The 17,545-nt window shown below is 32.5% G+C and overlaps 1 protein-coding gene across 1 annotated transcript in view; it reads right to left on the reverse strand.

The window, feature by feature from the left end:
- LOC149797120 (hemicentin-2-like) overlaps positions 1-17,545 on the reverse strand; it is a 287,779-nt gene that overhangs the window by 124,842 nt on the left and 145,392 nt on the right. The window contains exon 16 of the mRNA XM_089961792.1: positions 8,387-8,570. Within this exon, the coding sequence (XP_089817918.1) occupies positions 8,387-8,570 (184 nt within the window). The remainder of the gene's footprint in view (positions 1-8,386; positions 8,571-17,545) is intronic.

The following is a 17,545-nucleotide window of genomic DNA, read 5'->3' on the forward strand; positions in this document are numbered from 1 at the left end:
AAAGACCATTACATAATCCACTGTAACCACAACTGTGAATAACTATAACCAAAGACCATTACCTAATCCACTGTAACCACAACTGTGAATAACATTAACCAAAGACCATTACCTAATCCACCATAACCAAAACTGCAAAGCAGAGCCTGCAGGAGGATTTCACAATGTTTCACACCGAAATTAACAAAAACTTTAGTCTCTTGAAGGAAAGATATTCTGTTGGCCAAAATGAAACTCGAAAGAATTCGTTCAGACTATTTCTTATTTTGAACTGTAAAGTGTGAAACAATCTCCAATATTTATGAGCAATAATAAGATTTTCAAAACAACCAATGTGGTAGCGATACTAAATGCAAGATTTAGCATCTTGTAAATTGGAACCAAGTAGAACTCATAAGTAGACTTTTGGTGAAAACCCATGTCAGTATGCCATTCATTCATAACTAGTAGTAACACAGTTGAACCCCACTATAACGCGATAATTGGGGTCCAAAAAATTGAATCACATTAATATCAGGGTCGCTTTAATGCGGGGTTTTATAGTATTTTAATTTTTTCAGCGAACAACTGGTTGGCACATATATGTATATTCATGTCTAATGTATATGATGAATAGGGTATCAACACTGTTTACTATCATCCCATTGTGGCATGCAGTTCATCCATAATGCATGTGATTCCACTGAAAATTGCACAATTTACAATATTCAATAATTTTGTCCCAGATCATTGTGTCTGAATTCAACATCTATTATACAGCATGAATAGAGTATTAACACCGTTTACTTGCCATCTGATATCGTACCATCAGGGCTTGCAATTAATCCATTATACATGTAATTTCATTGCAAAAATTGCATACATATTTAAACTATTCAATAATTTTGTCACAGATCATTACGTGTCTGAATTCAATGGGAAAAATTAACAGCAAAATTAGGTTAAGAATGATGAAGCACGTATACGGTTCATTACGTTCCAGGGTCTATGGACAATGTCTGCACAAATTTCATACTGCTGAAATTTTCTCATATGTGTTTCTGTGTATATTTTTCCATTACATATTTCCAATAACTAATGCTTCTATGCCTATTCCTTTGAACGTCTACAGCAAGAATAAGTAACAATCAACACTTGCTTTCCTTGTGCATATAACTTTTACTTCAGATTTTGTGAATATCGAAAGAAACGTGTGAAAACTACTATACTAATCATTGCGCAAATTGCAGAAAATGACTTGCATTTGTGAACTTGCTTTTCCATAATGGTAAAATATTTTTTTTAAAAACAGGAAATTAATAACGAGTTCATAAACAAACAACATACACATGTAAAACCTGAGAACTAAGTGCAGTAGGTCTGCAATGGTCACGAGTCACTACAAAATATTTAAGCTAAACGCATGTATAACTTCATACCCTTTCAATTTCCAACTAATAAAGCTGACATTATTTAATGGTCATCTGATTGCGTCTAATAACACCACCAAGCCCAGCAAGCACGTTAGCGGCATTCATTTTTTTATAACGTTATTAAATTGTGAGCATCTTTTATCAACCACTGCATTGTCTGCTGCTTGGTTGTGTATGCAGTTAAAGAAACACACGGTGTTTGATCAATGATTGTATGCAGAATTAATTTAAGTCAATCACAAAGACAACTTACTGCCTTTACTCATGGATCAGTAATAAGTAACATTTGCGATGTTTATTTTGGCATAACACTTCAAGAACCCGGTGAAAAATTTTTAAATTTCAGAAGCAACGCCAAGATAGTATTATATTAAAATTCATATGCAAACTCTTCCCCAAAGTTATAATAAATGTTTTATACATTATTTCTCATACTTAAAAAACAAAAAAAAATCCTGGTATGAGAAAAATACACATACATGTATTTAAAATTTCAGGAACCACACCACAATCATATTATATTCGAATTCATATGCGATCTCTTCCCCAAAATGATAAAAAAAATTACACTATTTCATGTACTTGGAAAAAAAAAATTTTTTCATGTGGGAATGAATATACGAATATTCGGGAGCCATGCCACTACTGTGTTATATCTGAATTCGCGTTATCGTGGGGTGCATTATGGTAAGGTCACACTGTAATAAGATTTTCAAATCAACCACTGTGGAAGCCATACTGGATGCAATAAGTCTTTTGGTGAAACCCCATGTAAATATGCCATTCATTCATAACTAATAGCAGTACAGTCCTTCCCGTTTATGTCAACTTCCTCGGGCCCGAGGAAATATTGTCGACATAAGTGGATGTCAAGATAAGTGTTGGGGTGGGTCTGAAAAAAGATACAAGTTAAATTTGTCAGTAATGGATGACCTGTCATCAGTGAGTGGCATTTACACTTTGAGAAAACAAACAATGGAAATTTTGAGTACATGAAGACAAAACCAGAGTGAAATACACTTGCATATTGACAAATTACATTTTGGTTACCTTTGTGTAATAAAATCCACAATAAAATATTGCATTAGTCACATCCTGATATGAAAAACATTCACTACAATATTCAATGTCGGCATTAGCACATGGTTGTATAGTTGTTATTTACATGCTTCAAGTCATGTACTTAAATTGGCCTAGATTTTGGTCAGCCTGTTCTCATCTTATTGAGGCTACCAAGCGGATGGGGCTATTCACAGGGAAATGAAAGCCTGTCAACAAGTTGGTTTAAACAGTACATGTATTTAGTTACAGAAGTCATCATGAAAAGTACATAAAAGCGAACAAGAGATATGTGGCTAATATGATTAATGAAAGCAGAGAATTGTATACATTGATAAATGCTAATGAGGTATTAAAAGAAAATGAAATACAATATTGCAACAATGTCAGCTCAAGTGGTTTACATTTAAAATACATCCCGGACATAACAAGTTATGAATTCTCTCAAACTACAAATACATGTAGCAGTAAAAGATTTTAATGACAAATACATATACATGTAATTGAGATTATTATCTATAGCATAATCAATGCATAAAATTACAATAAAATTTAAATTAATTAATTTATCAAGGACCAAATAAAAGCATTTTTTTATTATCTGACTCCGACATTAAAGCCTGGCGGCAAGATCGACTAATTGTTGAACAAAGTATGGGTTGGAATTGGCAGCTGGTCGACATAAATGATTAAGCAGGAAAATTTAAGCCTGGCGGCAAGATCAAATAATTGTTGAACACAGTATGGTCAGAACTGGCAGCTTGTCGACATAAATGATTAGAAAACAAAGGATTTGTTCAAGCTGGGACCAAGGGTTTCTGTCGACATGTACGTTTATTTTTTATCTCAATGTCGACATAAGCATGACAATTCTGGTTGCAATAGTAGACCAAGGGACCAGGACTTAGCTATAATTGTCGAAATGGGCAGCTTGTCAACATATTAGTGATGTCAATATAAGTGGGTGGGACTGTAATAAGATTTTCATATCAACCACTGTGGGAGCCATACTGGATACAATAAGCCTTTTGGTGAAAACCCATGTAAATATGCCATTCAATCCTAACTAATAGCAGTAATATGATTTTTAATATGGACACCACACGTTATATTGTTATATTTTTCATTCAGGAACAATGAAGCACCACACAAAAATTTCTGGCAAAACCCTCATGTCAATATGACTAATCTATTTAGGAGGCATAGCTATAGCAAGGTGACTGCCACAGTGGCTATACTGGATTTCCCAACATCACAATTTTCATTTAGGTCCAACTTGATATCATCTGGCAAAAACTTTATGTAGATACAACATTCAATTTAGCAACATCGTAATATGATTAGTGAAATGATTTTTAAGACAGTTGTCATGGCAGCCATATTAGATGCACAAATGGAACCATTTTCATCTAGGACCAACTATTATGTATAAGAAGTCTATTGGTGAAAACCACATGTTAATATACCATCCATTTATCAAGGAGAAAACATTTCCAAAATATTAATTTCCATTCAGGAGTAGCAGCAATAACAAGATTTTAAAGATGGCTACCATGGTGGCCATATTGAACACCACACTGGCACCAACTTCCTTTAGGACCAAGTGGACATCATCAGAAGTCTTCTGGTGAACAAACCATGTGAATATGACTTTAGTTCATGTACGATTTTTAACATGGCTACCATGGTGACCATACTGGATTTCCAATCAGCATCATTTTTATTTAGGGTCAGCTAGAAAGCATAAGAAGTCCTGGTTGATATGACCATCCATGTAGAAGGAGTAGCAATAACAACATTTTCAAGATGGCCACTGTGGCAGCATAATTGTAAATCAGCTTAATGGCACTATTCTCATTTAGAACAAACTAAACCTTATAGGAAGTTTTTAAGTGAAAACATTATGTTGATATGATCATCCATGTCAGATTAGTAACAAGATTTAAAGATAGCAGCAGCTGAAGAAACCATAAAAGATGCTGTATCAAAACTGCCACTGTGGTGGCCATTATGGACCTCAAATCATGCACCATTTTCATTTAGAAGTAACTAAACATCATAAGAAGTCTCTTAGAGAAAACTGATATGACCATCCATGTAAGAGGACTAGTGATAACGAGTTTAAAGACAGCCACCATGGCAGCCATATTGGAAGTCAGATTGGCACTATTTTCATTTAGCACCAACTTGACCTCATAGGAAGTCTCTCAGTTGAAACAGCATGTTGTCATTATCATCGTAACAGAAGGAGTAGCAATATCAAGATCTTCTGGTCCCATAATAAATAGGTTTCTGGTCCCATAATAAATAGGCTTCTGGTTCCATAATATTTCTGGTCCCATAATAAATAGGCTTCTTTCTTATCCAACATTTAAGTCATCTACAAACTTTCATGTAGGTACTTGGTTGCGAATTTAAATTTTTGTGCATGAACCATTTTTCTTCCTTCTGCCAAAGTGACCTTGACTGTTCACCTTTTCACCCCATATTGACAGGCTTCTACCTTATTCTAAATGTAAGCCATTCACAGGATTTCATGGTTCATACAGCCCATGAAAGTTCTTTTTACAAATAGTTTTAAAGTTAGTTTTTCTTAAAAAATTTAAATCTGATCCAATTTTATGTAATTTTCATTACCGGTATTTATTTATTTTTTTATGGGGGAAATATACATTGAATTGATAAGCTATATATTTTAATTATTTTCATGTTGTATTTCCTCAAATCTTTCAAGAATAAAACCAAGCTTTCAAAAGTTTCTTTAAATAAAACACTTCAAATTCAAAACAATTCAAGGTCATACAATCTAAGAATTTGGCAACTGCACATGGTGGAGAACTGAAGCTACTTACAGAAAAGAATTTCTTCTTTTAGTCACAGTAACGTTGATCTTTAACCATATCATCCCAAATCAACAGTATTCTTCCTAACTGCAAGTGCAAGCCTTCAACAACAGTTGGTATCTATAGCTGACTAACTACTGTATGCTCACTATGAATACGGTATGTATCCAAAACAACCCATTAACAGACAAATATTGCATACATGAACAAAAACATGAGTTGACACCAATGTGCATACAACAACCAATCAACTATTGCATGCAATACATGCACTTATATCTTAAGTTTGTTGTAATATCAATTCTGGAGTCAAACATATTCCAATAAAAGAATGCATTTTATCTATAACTGTATGTACTGTATTATGACTCTACAGTCTTTAATAGAAAAGAATGAAAACCAATAAGTTTTGTAAAATTCAATAAATAATTTTTTCCCCTTGAATACAAAGTGAAATTTTGAAGAAAAAAATTACGGTAATGTGAATTAAGTCCCAAAATAGTCCAAAAAGGTCTAATGCCAGTCCTAATGAATAAAGTTCTATTTCAATTCTAGTGGTGTTCAAAATAAGATCCAATCCTGAAGGTGTTGATGTGCCTATAGTGGCCTGTGATGTGGTGATATGACAACAGCTTTTTGATGAATCACAATAACATAAATGTAATCCAAGATGTCCTTGTCGAAATTCACTATAAAATCACTATAATTCCAAGTTAATGGCTCTATCCACAAATATTATCAAGCACTTTGTAATTCTAGAGAAGACTAATTCAAATAAATAACTCTAATCAAATACTGAACACAACAATAAGACTGATTCTACCTAAAAATATTAAAGTACGCATGAATAATTTTTAGATAAACAAGATTATAAAACCTTCTAATTGACCTTGAAATACTGTGACTTAACAGAATTTCCCATTCTAGAACAATCTGTTACTAAAAGTAAAATACAGAATATGGTAAACATCAGGTAGACTAGGTGTTTTGAGGGGAAAACTCCAATAACCATGACGCAGACCCAAATAAATATGTTTACTTCTATTAATAATGATCCTAATATTTAACCCACACTCACACAGAATTTTTAGCAATGTATAATTTGTTTGCTAAAATAAAAACATCAGTTTCTCTAGTCAAGCAGAAAGTTAACCTGATTTTGGATGAGGTCAAGTCCAAAATACAATTAAATATAACACATAATGATGGAAAAAAACGAACTAAATATACATAAAAGCTGTGAATACAGCATCTTAATATAGTATTTTGTAGTTTTTGTTTTAATAGCACTTTTAACAGTAAGGATTATATCATGCTGAGAAAATGGGAGCTATGTGCCAAACCTGGTTGGTTTTGAAAGGTATAAAATCCAGGACAGTTTGCTGATGGTTCAGACACTATTACCCAGTATATATAGCTCCTTAACTCATTACCTGTTAACTTGTACAGGTTACCCATAATTTGTAATGTTTTTATTCATTTTCATCATTTTAAATAAGTCCTGATGAGTGTGTGCCTGTATTATACGATCACCAGAAAAGGAGCTTTTGTAGCTACTGGCTGGATATTATCAGCCAGACAATTAGTACTGGTGGCGTCCGCTTCCCAAATCTGAAATTAGTTATTCAGCGACTGCTTACCTTGCCTCATAACAATGCAGGCTGAGACCTTTTTAAAAAAATACATAAATATCGTAGGAAGTCCCTCAATGCAGACACACTAACATCATTTTTACAGTGTAAAATAAACACTGACACCTCCTGCATAGTATTATGTATATTTGATTTAATTTATACTTGATTAATTGAGTGTAAGTTTTAAAATCTTTTTATTTTATAATTTCATTTTATGACAAAATAATGTAATTTTGTTTACTTGGAATTTGATATTTTCCAGAAATTATTTTTACCTAAGAGTTAGTTGTAAACACCGGAACTTTGTATCTTATGCTGATCTAGTTCCTGGCCTTGTTTAGAGGGTCAAGTAAACAACTTCTTTTTTTAATATTCATTTTTTATGTAAGAATGTTAATCGTGGAATCGAGGTTGTACTGGTTTATGTGCCATTAGACTTGTAGATTCCTTCCAAGTCTTTCTGGAATGTGATCACATGACCCTAATTCGGGAATCTGTTTTATGTTTCAAGTTACTGTATACCATTTGTTTATAGAGATATTTCTGAGCTTGGGCTTAAAACATTTGATGTCAAAGTGTTTGTTTGTTTGTGACCAGTTTGGAGTTATAATTTAACTTGTATTCAAATTATTCAGATTCTAAAAGATAATTCTTTTTCCTGGAAATATCTGAATGCTCATACAGAATTCTTGAACAAAGACAATTATTTAAATTTTATTTGGAAATTCAAACACCAGAGAATTATTTTTTGTGGTTCACAAAGAAATATAGATGCTACAGCACCATAAAGGCTACATTATATGTAATCGCCTTACATTTTGGATTTTTCGTCGGGATTCAAACTTGAATTCATTAGAACATTTCATTACTAGGACTTCTAAATTTAATTAACGGATTATTCTTGGACATAAATTATTTTTTAATTTTTTCAAAGCTTGATGTTTTCACTCTTCCTTTTGTTACTGTTTATTAGAGCCTAAACATCCAACATAAGAATAGACCTTAAAAGCCCTGATTAAATTTTGAAAAGTGCAAAGGGTGCCTGTGTTGCATATAAAAAATGTGTGTGTGTGTGTGTCAGTGTGTGTGTGTGTGTGTGTGTGTGTGTGTGTGTGTTACAACACAATGAAAATGAAAAGAATAAAGTGAAATAAAGTTGTAATATCAATTCTGGAGTCAAATATATTCCAATAAAAGAATTCATCAGAGATGTAAAATTTATGTAAATGTGTGTAAAATTAGTTTGTTTAAGGCATTTGTTGTTTTCAAACTGTTGATCTTACATAATGTATAAATACATTTTTTTATGTAAGGTTCTTTTGGTCTTTGTAAGGTTTTTATTTGTCTTTCATACAGGTTTTCATCTCAACGGGTTGACATGTATGCAAACTGATGCAGAAAACAAGTCTTTATAAGCATCTACTTAAAAGTAACTAACCTTTCTGATGAATTGATTTCTCCCTGAAATGGAACAAATCGTCCTATTGGATTGTACCACTTTAGATTGTAGTCAGTGCCCACACCTGGCTCTGTTACTTCACATTTAAGATAACCATTTCTTGTCTCCTCTTGCTCATCTCTTCCTGTAATTCGTATGATGCTTGCTGCAATAACTGTTCTATCTGAAAATACATAGACAAAACTAGACATGAATTGTTCTAAATGAGTGTAAATAAAAAGTTTGATACAGCATCAGAACATGTCGAGACCTTCAGGCTGGGACTTACATTTCTATGACATATCAAATGAGTTCGTCTTCAACTTGGAACAAAGCACTTATGTGGTTTTGTATTTATTATGAATTCCCTTTTCATTCACATATTCTTTTCAAAGTTTTTCATATATAAGTTTAGAAAAATGAATTAGGTGTTTGGCTTTTCTTTTCAAGATATTTTACAAGCCTTGGAAAAATTTCCATCATCATAAACGGGGCTAGGCATAGATAGTGTGTAGCTGCATCATCAGTCTGTCAGAATACAGATATTGTTATTTACCCTTTAGCTTTGAATTTTATAAGATGTTGTATAGGACATATGAACAGATTTAAGCTCCAGTCATAGGCAAGTGGATTTCTTATTCATTTTTCAAATGGAACATAGATTTTAGACCTGTAAGTTACCCTTTTTCTTACACCCTACTTACTGAATACAAACTACTGCCAAGCAAATTTCTGGGCAAATTTCAAAGACTAACATTAATTACACACATTCAATTTTATAAGTACAATTTATTAATTTACAGTGGTTTCAAAATCTCTATATTTAAGTTTCCATTTAACACTAGAAATTACTGATGCATTGATCTTGAAGGTAATAACTTAAGCACACTTTTTTATGAAGATGAAGATTTCTTCTCTTTCAAACATGTGGGCCTGATTTTTCTTATTCATTTGGATACTTTTTAACAAAAAAAATTTTAAACAATATTGTACTGTTTTCTTCCCTTTGTTTTCTACTTGAACAGTCACAAGAATTTAAAATGTAAGCAAACATTCACTTCCCCAAGTGTTACCAAGTGATGAAAAAAATCTAAATAAGATGTTAATTCTTCTAAATTGGCATCACAGTCAAAACAGCTGCTCTTGGTGATTACATCTACTTTTATATTACAAATGTTTGCTAGATTTAGGCTCTAAGATTTGCTAATTTAAAACAAAGTTAGTTCCTCTGTAATTTTAATAGACAAATGAAAAGTTCCTCCACTTAAACATGCTCAATAAAGAACACATTTTTACAATATTTTTCACCCACTATATTTTTTAAATGCTGAAGTTGAAATGGATTATGGGGAAGTTTTGACTTTCAGATGATTTAACTCATTGACTGTCTCTTGTCTGTGTCATCATTGCTAGCAATGAGATCAACAGGTTCAGGAGTTTTTGTTCTTTGCTTTCTTAGACCTTTATATTTAAAGATCATGGCACCAAGAAGTCTGCACTTTGTGTCAATTATCCATTGTTCTGACATGGCTGCCTAAGTCTTTCTTACTTCATCTAGATCTGTTATACTTCCGATACAAGAATTCAGTAGCAAAGTATTTTCTCTCTAGCTCTTTCAAATTTGATGTCACTCTGCACATCAGCTTCATCTGACAACTCATTGTCAATTATTCTGACCGAAATGTTGTTGTCAAACTCAATTTCAGGGTGGTAGATATTGTGAAAAGCTCATGAAAAACTCAGCATTACTTAAGGTACTCCCTACATCTTTTAACTAAAATGTAAAGTAATAACTCATTCTAACACTTTACAAGTGGACTATTACTGAATAGTTCAAGTTGTAAAAGTAGTTCCTGGCTGGGTGTGCAATATAGAATCACAGACTGTACAACTGTATCAAACGCCAGATCAGCCATGTGAGATTATATGGGTGTGCAATAATAAAAATACATCATAAAAATCTAATTTGTGCAGGGAATTGGTTAAGACTACAAAATCTTTAAAGTGCTGGGAATCAGTTTTCAACTGTCAGTTTTATGCAAAGTACTGGGGTCGATTTGGCTGCTTTCTTGCCAGCCTGTTTTGATTTCGATTTGGAGGGCCAGGTTTATTTTTTTAAATGCCTTTTAATTCCAATGGGAGTTTATTCTATCTTGTACATAAAACCTGAATTAAACACAAAATTGTAACCAAGAATGTATAACCAATGTACCTGTACAAATTTAGCCTACTTAGCCTTTTCCCACTGTGGTAGGTGCTATGAAATCCATTGCAAACTGTCTAGGACATATGCATTGGTTGATATTTAGTGACATTGGGGTAGATGCCATGAAATCCATTGCAAACTGCTGTCTAGGAATGGTTCATATTTAGTGACATTAGGGTAGATGCCATGAAATCCATTGCAAGCTGCTGTCTATGAACTTAGAATAGTTTATATTTAGTGACAATGGGGTAGGTGCTATATTAAGCGCATTACAAACAGCTGTCTAGGACCTAGGAATGGTTGATATTTAAAGACAATGAGGTCGGTGCTATATTAAGCCCATTGCAAACAACTGTCTAGGATCTAGGAATGGTTGATATTTAGTGATGGTGTACATAAGTATATGCTTGTATATGCAGTATCAGCTTCAGTCAATGACAAGACCAGCATCTTAGCATTCCAAATCACTGCAGAAAAAGACTTAAGTATATACAAACTCTCTCCAAATATGTTCTTGCACATGTTTTTGAGGAGATAACCTTTTATTTGTAACGTGATAGGAAAGTCCCAGTAATGGAATTTTTACTGGATGGTGAAAATAAATAAAAATTATCCACAATTTGCATTCATACCCATCTGCCAGGTATGGTAATATTCATTCACCCTTAAAAGGAGTTTTTTTCTGTTCTTACTTGTTTCAGTCTGCAAACATTCATATAGCAAATAAATACAAAATTCATTATTTGTAAATTGATACAGTGATGAGAATATTTTATTGTACGTTGTACATAATAATTTCTCAAATAAATCTTTCTTCTCTAATACAGCCCATGTCAAAACTGTTATCTGATCATCAATGCAAGTCCACATCCTATTAAGCTAGGACTTGTGGAAAACAATGGTAGTTACCTGAATAACAAAGTTTTGCCACTTTCTATCTGACTGCAAATATAGATGACTAACGTGGAAAACATTTGGTCTGGGTCAAATCGAATGTTTACCAGACATGAAATTTATCAAGTAATGTCACTTATTGAAATGATACAGCTCTGTTCTTCATTTTGCCTCAGCCATTATCTTCATCTAGTGAAGTATCTTGCAGGTTCCACCATCCCTGACACATGTTAATAACATCCTACAACCAGGCAGATGTTTATCTGATATTTTTTGGAAAATGCTACTCTTTAATCAAACGAATTGACAATTTATTTTCAAGATTTAATAACAGTAAATAAAGTACTCATTTTCTAGCTACTGAGGATTTCCTATTTTGTTCACGGAACCTTTCCAGTGTATGTGTGTGTGTGTGTGCGTGTGTGTGCATGTGTGTACAGCATGATAAATCAAGAAAATGTTCCCGACAACACTATAATACTAATAATAATAATATCAAAGATTTTATTTAAATCTGGGGAAACAATTAATTCATGGATCTAATCATTCTTGTGGCCCTTTTATGTGCAAAATTTACATAATATATAGTTGGACACACAATTAAAAAAAAATGATAATTAGCTACACTGATATACATGTATAGACAAAATAAATAAAATATTTTGTAAAAACACAGTGTACATGCAGTACAGTAATAGTGAGACATCAAAGTGGAAGGTTTGAGAAATTACTTTTTCAGTTATAATGTATTTGTCAAATCAAACAGGTTCCATTTTTCATCCAATGAGTTCAGATTATAATTAACTATATTTATATTTGTACTCTAATTTCCCCAGGACTATGTTTCAAATTAGTGACCCTGATTTTTAAAAATAGCGTGGTTCCATACACTCACACTTCTCTATATGATGTAGTTTGGTACACATCATGTGGAAAGCAGTTATGGACCCTGACTACTGCTTTATAGCGAAGGACAACTTTAGTTTTGAGTCAGCATCCTAATCTAATATCAAATTCAGTCAATGTCAAAGAAAATACTTCTATCCTTCTTGCCTTAGTATAATGGAAAGCTCCTAACCATCTTGATTTGGTACGGAATAGAGCAAGCTGGTTTTAAAGAAAAGACATTCATCCTTCATGCCTTGGTATAGTGCAGTGCATTAAGTTGTATTAACAAAAGACTCCTAACCGTCTTGCCTAGGATAGTTGAGAACCCATACAAAGTAAGTGCCAATCACAATCACTCAAATTAACAATATATTAATAATCCAAAATCACTCAAGATGTTATTAAAACATTTTTACAGTTATTTATTGTGCCTAGAAACCCTACAAGTCCTTTATGTCTTCATGTATGTATTAAAATATATCCCATTTTGTAGACCATTGATATAGGCATGAATCACTGAAATTTAATATTTAATTCCGAGATGTGTGACAATAATGTTTAAATGAGCCACACCCTACTTATATTTAACAGCATCAGAATTTATCACAATATCCACCCCACCCCTTTTAAAAAAACGAGTTCTTCCACAAATTTAAATAAATATTTTGTATGATAGCCTAACTGAATGATGTCACTCTACTGCAGTTTCCACAGTTTGTCTGGAGGGTGCTTGTGCCAGTTTCCAGTCATATCATATAGGTCGGGTCCAGCAGAAAAGAAGTGCTATGTTCATAAACTTCACCAGTAGGTAGATAAGCCCTTCGAGTTCATCTGATCATTGTCACCCACTCTGGGATCTGGGACATGGCAAACTTCCGTTTGGACACACTAACGCTTGATCCCTCATTGCAGGGAGAAACTCCTGTACTGTCATGTTAATGCTGAGACATGTGAAAATTATGTTTAAATGAGCCACACCCTACTTATATTTTATAACACCAGAATTTATCACACTGAGCAATGCTAAATAGAAACAAGTAGTTTTCTACAAAGCAATCAGTGAAGTCAAATTAATTCACAAAAAAGGAGGAACTTTCCAGTTGTCAGTGTTTTGTAGATACATTTATTACTGTCCAATGCTTCAAATATGTAAAGAAAACCAAAAACAAAACTCAATTTCAAATGGAATAGGATTTGCGGACTCCAATACTATAGTCAGTGAATAAAGGAAGTTAGTTACAATGCAAGATAGGAGCAAGTTAATATGCAAAATAAAAAGCTGTAACAACAAAACGATTCACATTACACATTCAAAAAGGTAAAAACGTAAGAAACAAAACTGATTCATGCTCATCTAATAAGTAAGCATACCTGGACCATTTGTAGCCATGCACTAAATCAGGCACACCAAAGCTTTATATTGATGGAGAAAACTTTTTTCCCCCATTTTTTTAAAGCTATTATTAAAGGCTCTGATTATAGCATCTTACACATTTCTCATGGAATTCTCTTTTTGGGATTACCCAACTTCGGTAAATCCATTGCATGGTCTTCTAGACACATCTGTCTCTATCTTCTTATAGAATAAATAAAGTGTTGAATCCACATAAAAAATTAACTTCATATAATAAATGAAAATGTTTTGTTTATACAATAAAAAATTGGATAACTGAATCCAAAAGGGAAAGATTTGCTGTATTGTAACATCAGTGAACATTTATGATAATCACTGTATCTGGTCCCTAAGATGAATAATGAAGATAATTATATGCATATCATTTATTTACAGTAGTATGTGTATATAATTTATTGACAGCATTATTATCCTTTATGGAGACCATTATGTGTACATTCTTTATGGACAGCATTATGTGTTTATCCTTTATGGAGAGTATTATGTGCATATCCTTTAGGTGGCACTCTACAGTTTTTGCATATGGTTAGACTTTTAAAGAGAAAGAATTTCCCCAGGTTTCCTCACTGGTTATACTGGCTATTTAAAAAAAGACCTTGCATATCTTAGGTATTGTTCAAAGAACCTTTAATTCCCTTTATTTTGGTGCATGATTGATGGGTATAATATGGGTTATACAGTATACAGCTTGGCCTTACTCCACATGTGCACCTTTCAAAAACTGCTGGCTCCACTTGGTCATTTTTACTTCCTGGACTTCAGAGGTAAATTGTATTTAAAAAAGAGCCAATAACTTTTTTTACATTTTATATATGTAGTAATTCATCCATTGCACTTTCAGAAGCTGGTATTGTCTAGTTGGGCAAAATTCATTTTCTATATTTTAATAGGTGCTAAAGATAGTGTGCTTTAGACTAATTCAGGCTGATTTTTTTTAACATAAGGGAGCAGTCATTTTAGTTAGCAGTGTGCTTAGATCATGTACAACTTCCATAAGTACAATATCCAAAGAAATTTCAGCCACATTCCATCAAAGTAGCATAGAGGTATGTCAACATTCTCTGCATGTTTCAAAATGCACACAGCTTCACCTTATTACATATGTCACTCTCTCAAAAGCACATACTGTATACCCTCTATGGACAGCATTATATATATATATATATATATATATATATATATATATATATATATATATATATATATATATATATATATATATATATATATATATCCTTTATGGAGGGCATTATGTGTATTTCCTTTAATGATAGCAATATATGTATATCCTTTATGGACAGCAATGTGTAGATTATAAATACGTTTCTCTGGTCAAATTTACTTCAACTTAACTGCCAAAGTTTACTGCCAACTTTAATAAAGAGTTTGACTGGCCAAGTTTATTGACTGCTTAACCTCCCTTGATTCAAGTTCAGTTTGCAATAAGGGGTGACATCATTCTGGAATGGGCTGATTACCTGCTTATGTGGAAGTGTATTTGCATATCATATCTGTGGTATATAGTCACAAACTGTAACCAAAAAACAGAAAAAGGGTATCATTTTCCTGTCTTTAATTTCAAAAAAGGGATCTATCACTTATATCATCTCAATGTGTTCAAATCTTCATGTTAAGAATATAGTATTATCTGATATATGTATAACTGTAGTTTGCTTGCATAAATGAGTATACTGCATGCACCATAGTTTTTGGGCTCTTTGGGATTAATACTGAATTTTGATTACCACTTAAATGAGGAAAAGCCTGAATCCTCATTACAAAGACTGTCTGTATAGTAGCATTGTCCAGTACCTCCAACTACCAAATATATAACATTCAACAATGTTACTCAAAAAATAAAAATCAAGTCAAAACTGTGAATAGGATGAAATGAATTAATGTCAGCAATCAGATGCTTCAAACAGGGATTTATCCATGCTGTCTAAAAAAATTGAAAACTGTCCTCAGTACCAATGTATTATACATAAGCACCTGATTGTCATTGTATGTGCCATACATGTATCATGTGAATGAAACTGATGTAAAGCACGTCTCTGCACTGCATTGGACCATTACCCTTGATCACTGAGGTGAATAGATCTTCTCTCCATGTAATCTATTCATTTCACAGGGTCACATTCCTGGAATCAATTTTCTCAAATCAATGAGATGTTCAAACACCTAACATCTCCTTTTAGAAAAAAAATATCAGGAAAATTATATTATAAAAAAATGTAAAAACAATAACTAAATATTATAGAACACCATAATGTCTGGCAATGTTAATTTCACCATCCAAAACCCTTTTCTCTAAACTCAACACACATAGATTCAGTAGGCAGAGGATATTCTCTAATGTTTTTCTTTACAATCAACACAAATAAACTCAATAGGCAGAGAAACATGTTTTTCTGTACAGTCGACACAGGGCATAATCTAAGTACACAGAGATACAGAAACGTCTCTCTTGTTACTAAGCTTCAAAGCTGCCTTCCTTTTGGAAACACACTTTTGAAAACTTGTATTTTTGTCAAATCAAGTCAGATTAGGGTTTTCTAAATAGAATTTGAGAAAACAATTTTTCCCACCTGTAAACTGACACATTAGGCCAGGGATCAAATTGAACCTAGACTTGAATTTTAGGGAGAAGTGACTTCTCCTTTTGGGCAGAACTGCAAAATTTGAGAGCTGAACTGGAAGTGGAAGCAAAGCAAGACACATAATATATATATATATATATATATATATATATATATATATATATATATATATATATATATATATATATATCTGTGTGTGTGTGTCTTGTTTTAATTCTCTTATTTGAATTATGCCCTCTATTTTCTAATATGAATATTTGCATTTAACAGTGGTTTCAAGCAATAATTTATTTTCAAGTAGAAAATTTTCTGAGTTCTATCTATATTATAAACATATTTGGTGCATGTTTAAAAATTGTCATATTTATAGGCAGTGTATTTTGGCAATATGACCAAAGAGAACAAAAGAAATTATACATTGTAATCAATCTTAATTGAATAACTGGATTACAGTATTGTAAATGCAAGTTAATAAAAATGCTTAATCAATTACTCTTAATCAAGAATTTTTCTTTACTTTCTAAAAGTTCACTATAAAATGGCAGTTGAAAAGACTTCTAAACTTGTTTGAAACAACCCCAGTACCATGTATGTGAGAACAAATACATGTCTTTCAGATCATACTGTTCATCGTAATTTCTTTGTTGCCGATAAAATTTTACCAACATAACTGTTCATAGACAACACACTGAAGAATTAAAATGAGTATCTGATTGAACTAAACCCTTTGTTTTCAACCGAATCCACACAGCCAACATACAAGTGCATCCATTTTTAGAAAGTGGGGTTTTCTTAATGTAACCACTCACTTCATAGCTTTGTTACAATAGTCCACAGATAGGATTGCTAATATAAGCTGTTATTATTTGTCTACATACTTGGTGTAAAGTTAGATGTTGGTTAAATAGTATTTGCTTTGCTGTTTTTTTTCTTCTTCGTATTTTCACAAAAATGAGTGAACTCAAAATACAGCCTTGACCTTATAGTGTCTCTCAAATTCCACAACATTGGCCCCTACGAAAACAAATTCAAGACTTCATGAACAATCATGAACTGTTCATGAAGTGTTATGTATATTTGATTTAATTATATCTGATTTTATATATATTTATTTCAATTTAATTGTTTGTCAGTTTTAAATTTAAATTTTTTATTTT

This window comes from Sinohyriopsis cumingii, chromosome 6, assembly GCF_028554795.1.
Source record: "Sinohyriopsis cumingii isolate HCF-2022 chromosome 6, ASM2855479v2, whole genome shotgun sequence".
Taxonomy (NCBI): Eukaryota; Metazoa; Mollusca; class Bivalvia; order Unionida; family Unionidae; genus Sinohyriopsis; species Sinohyriopsis cumingii.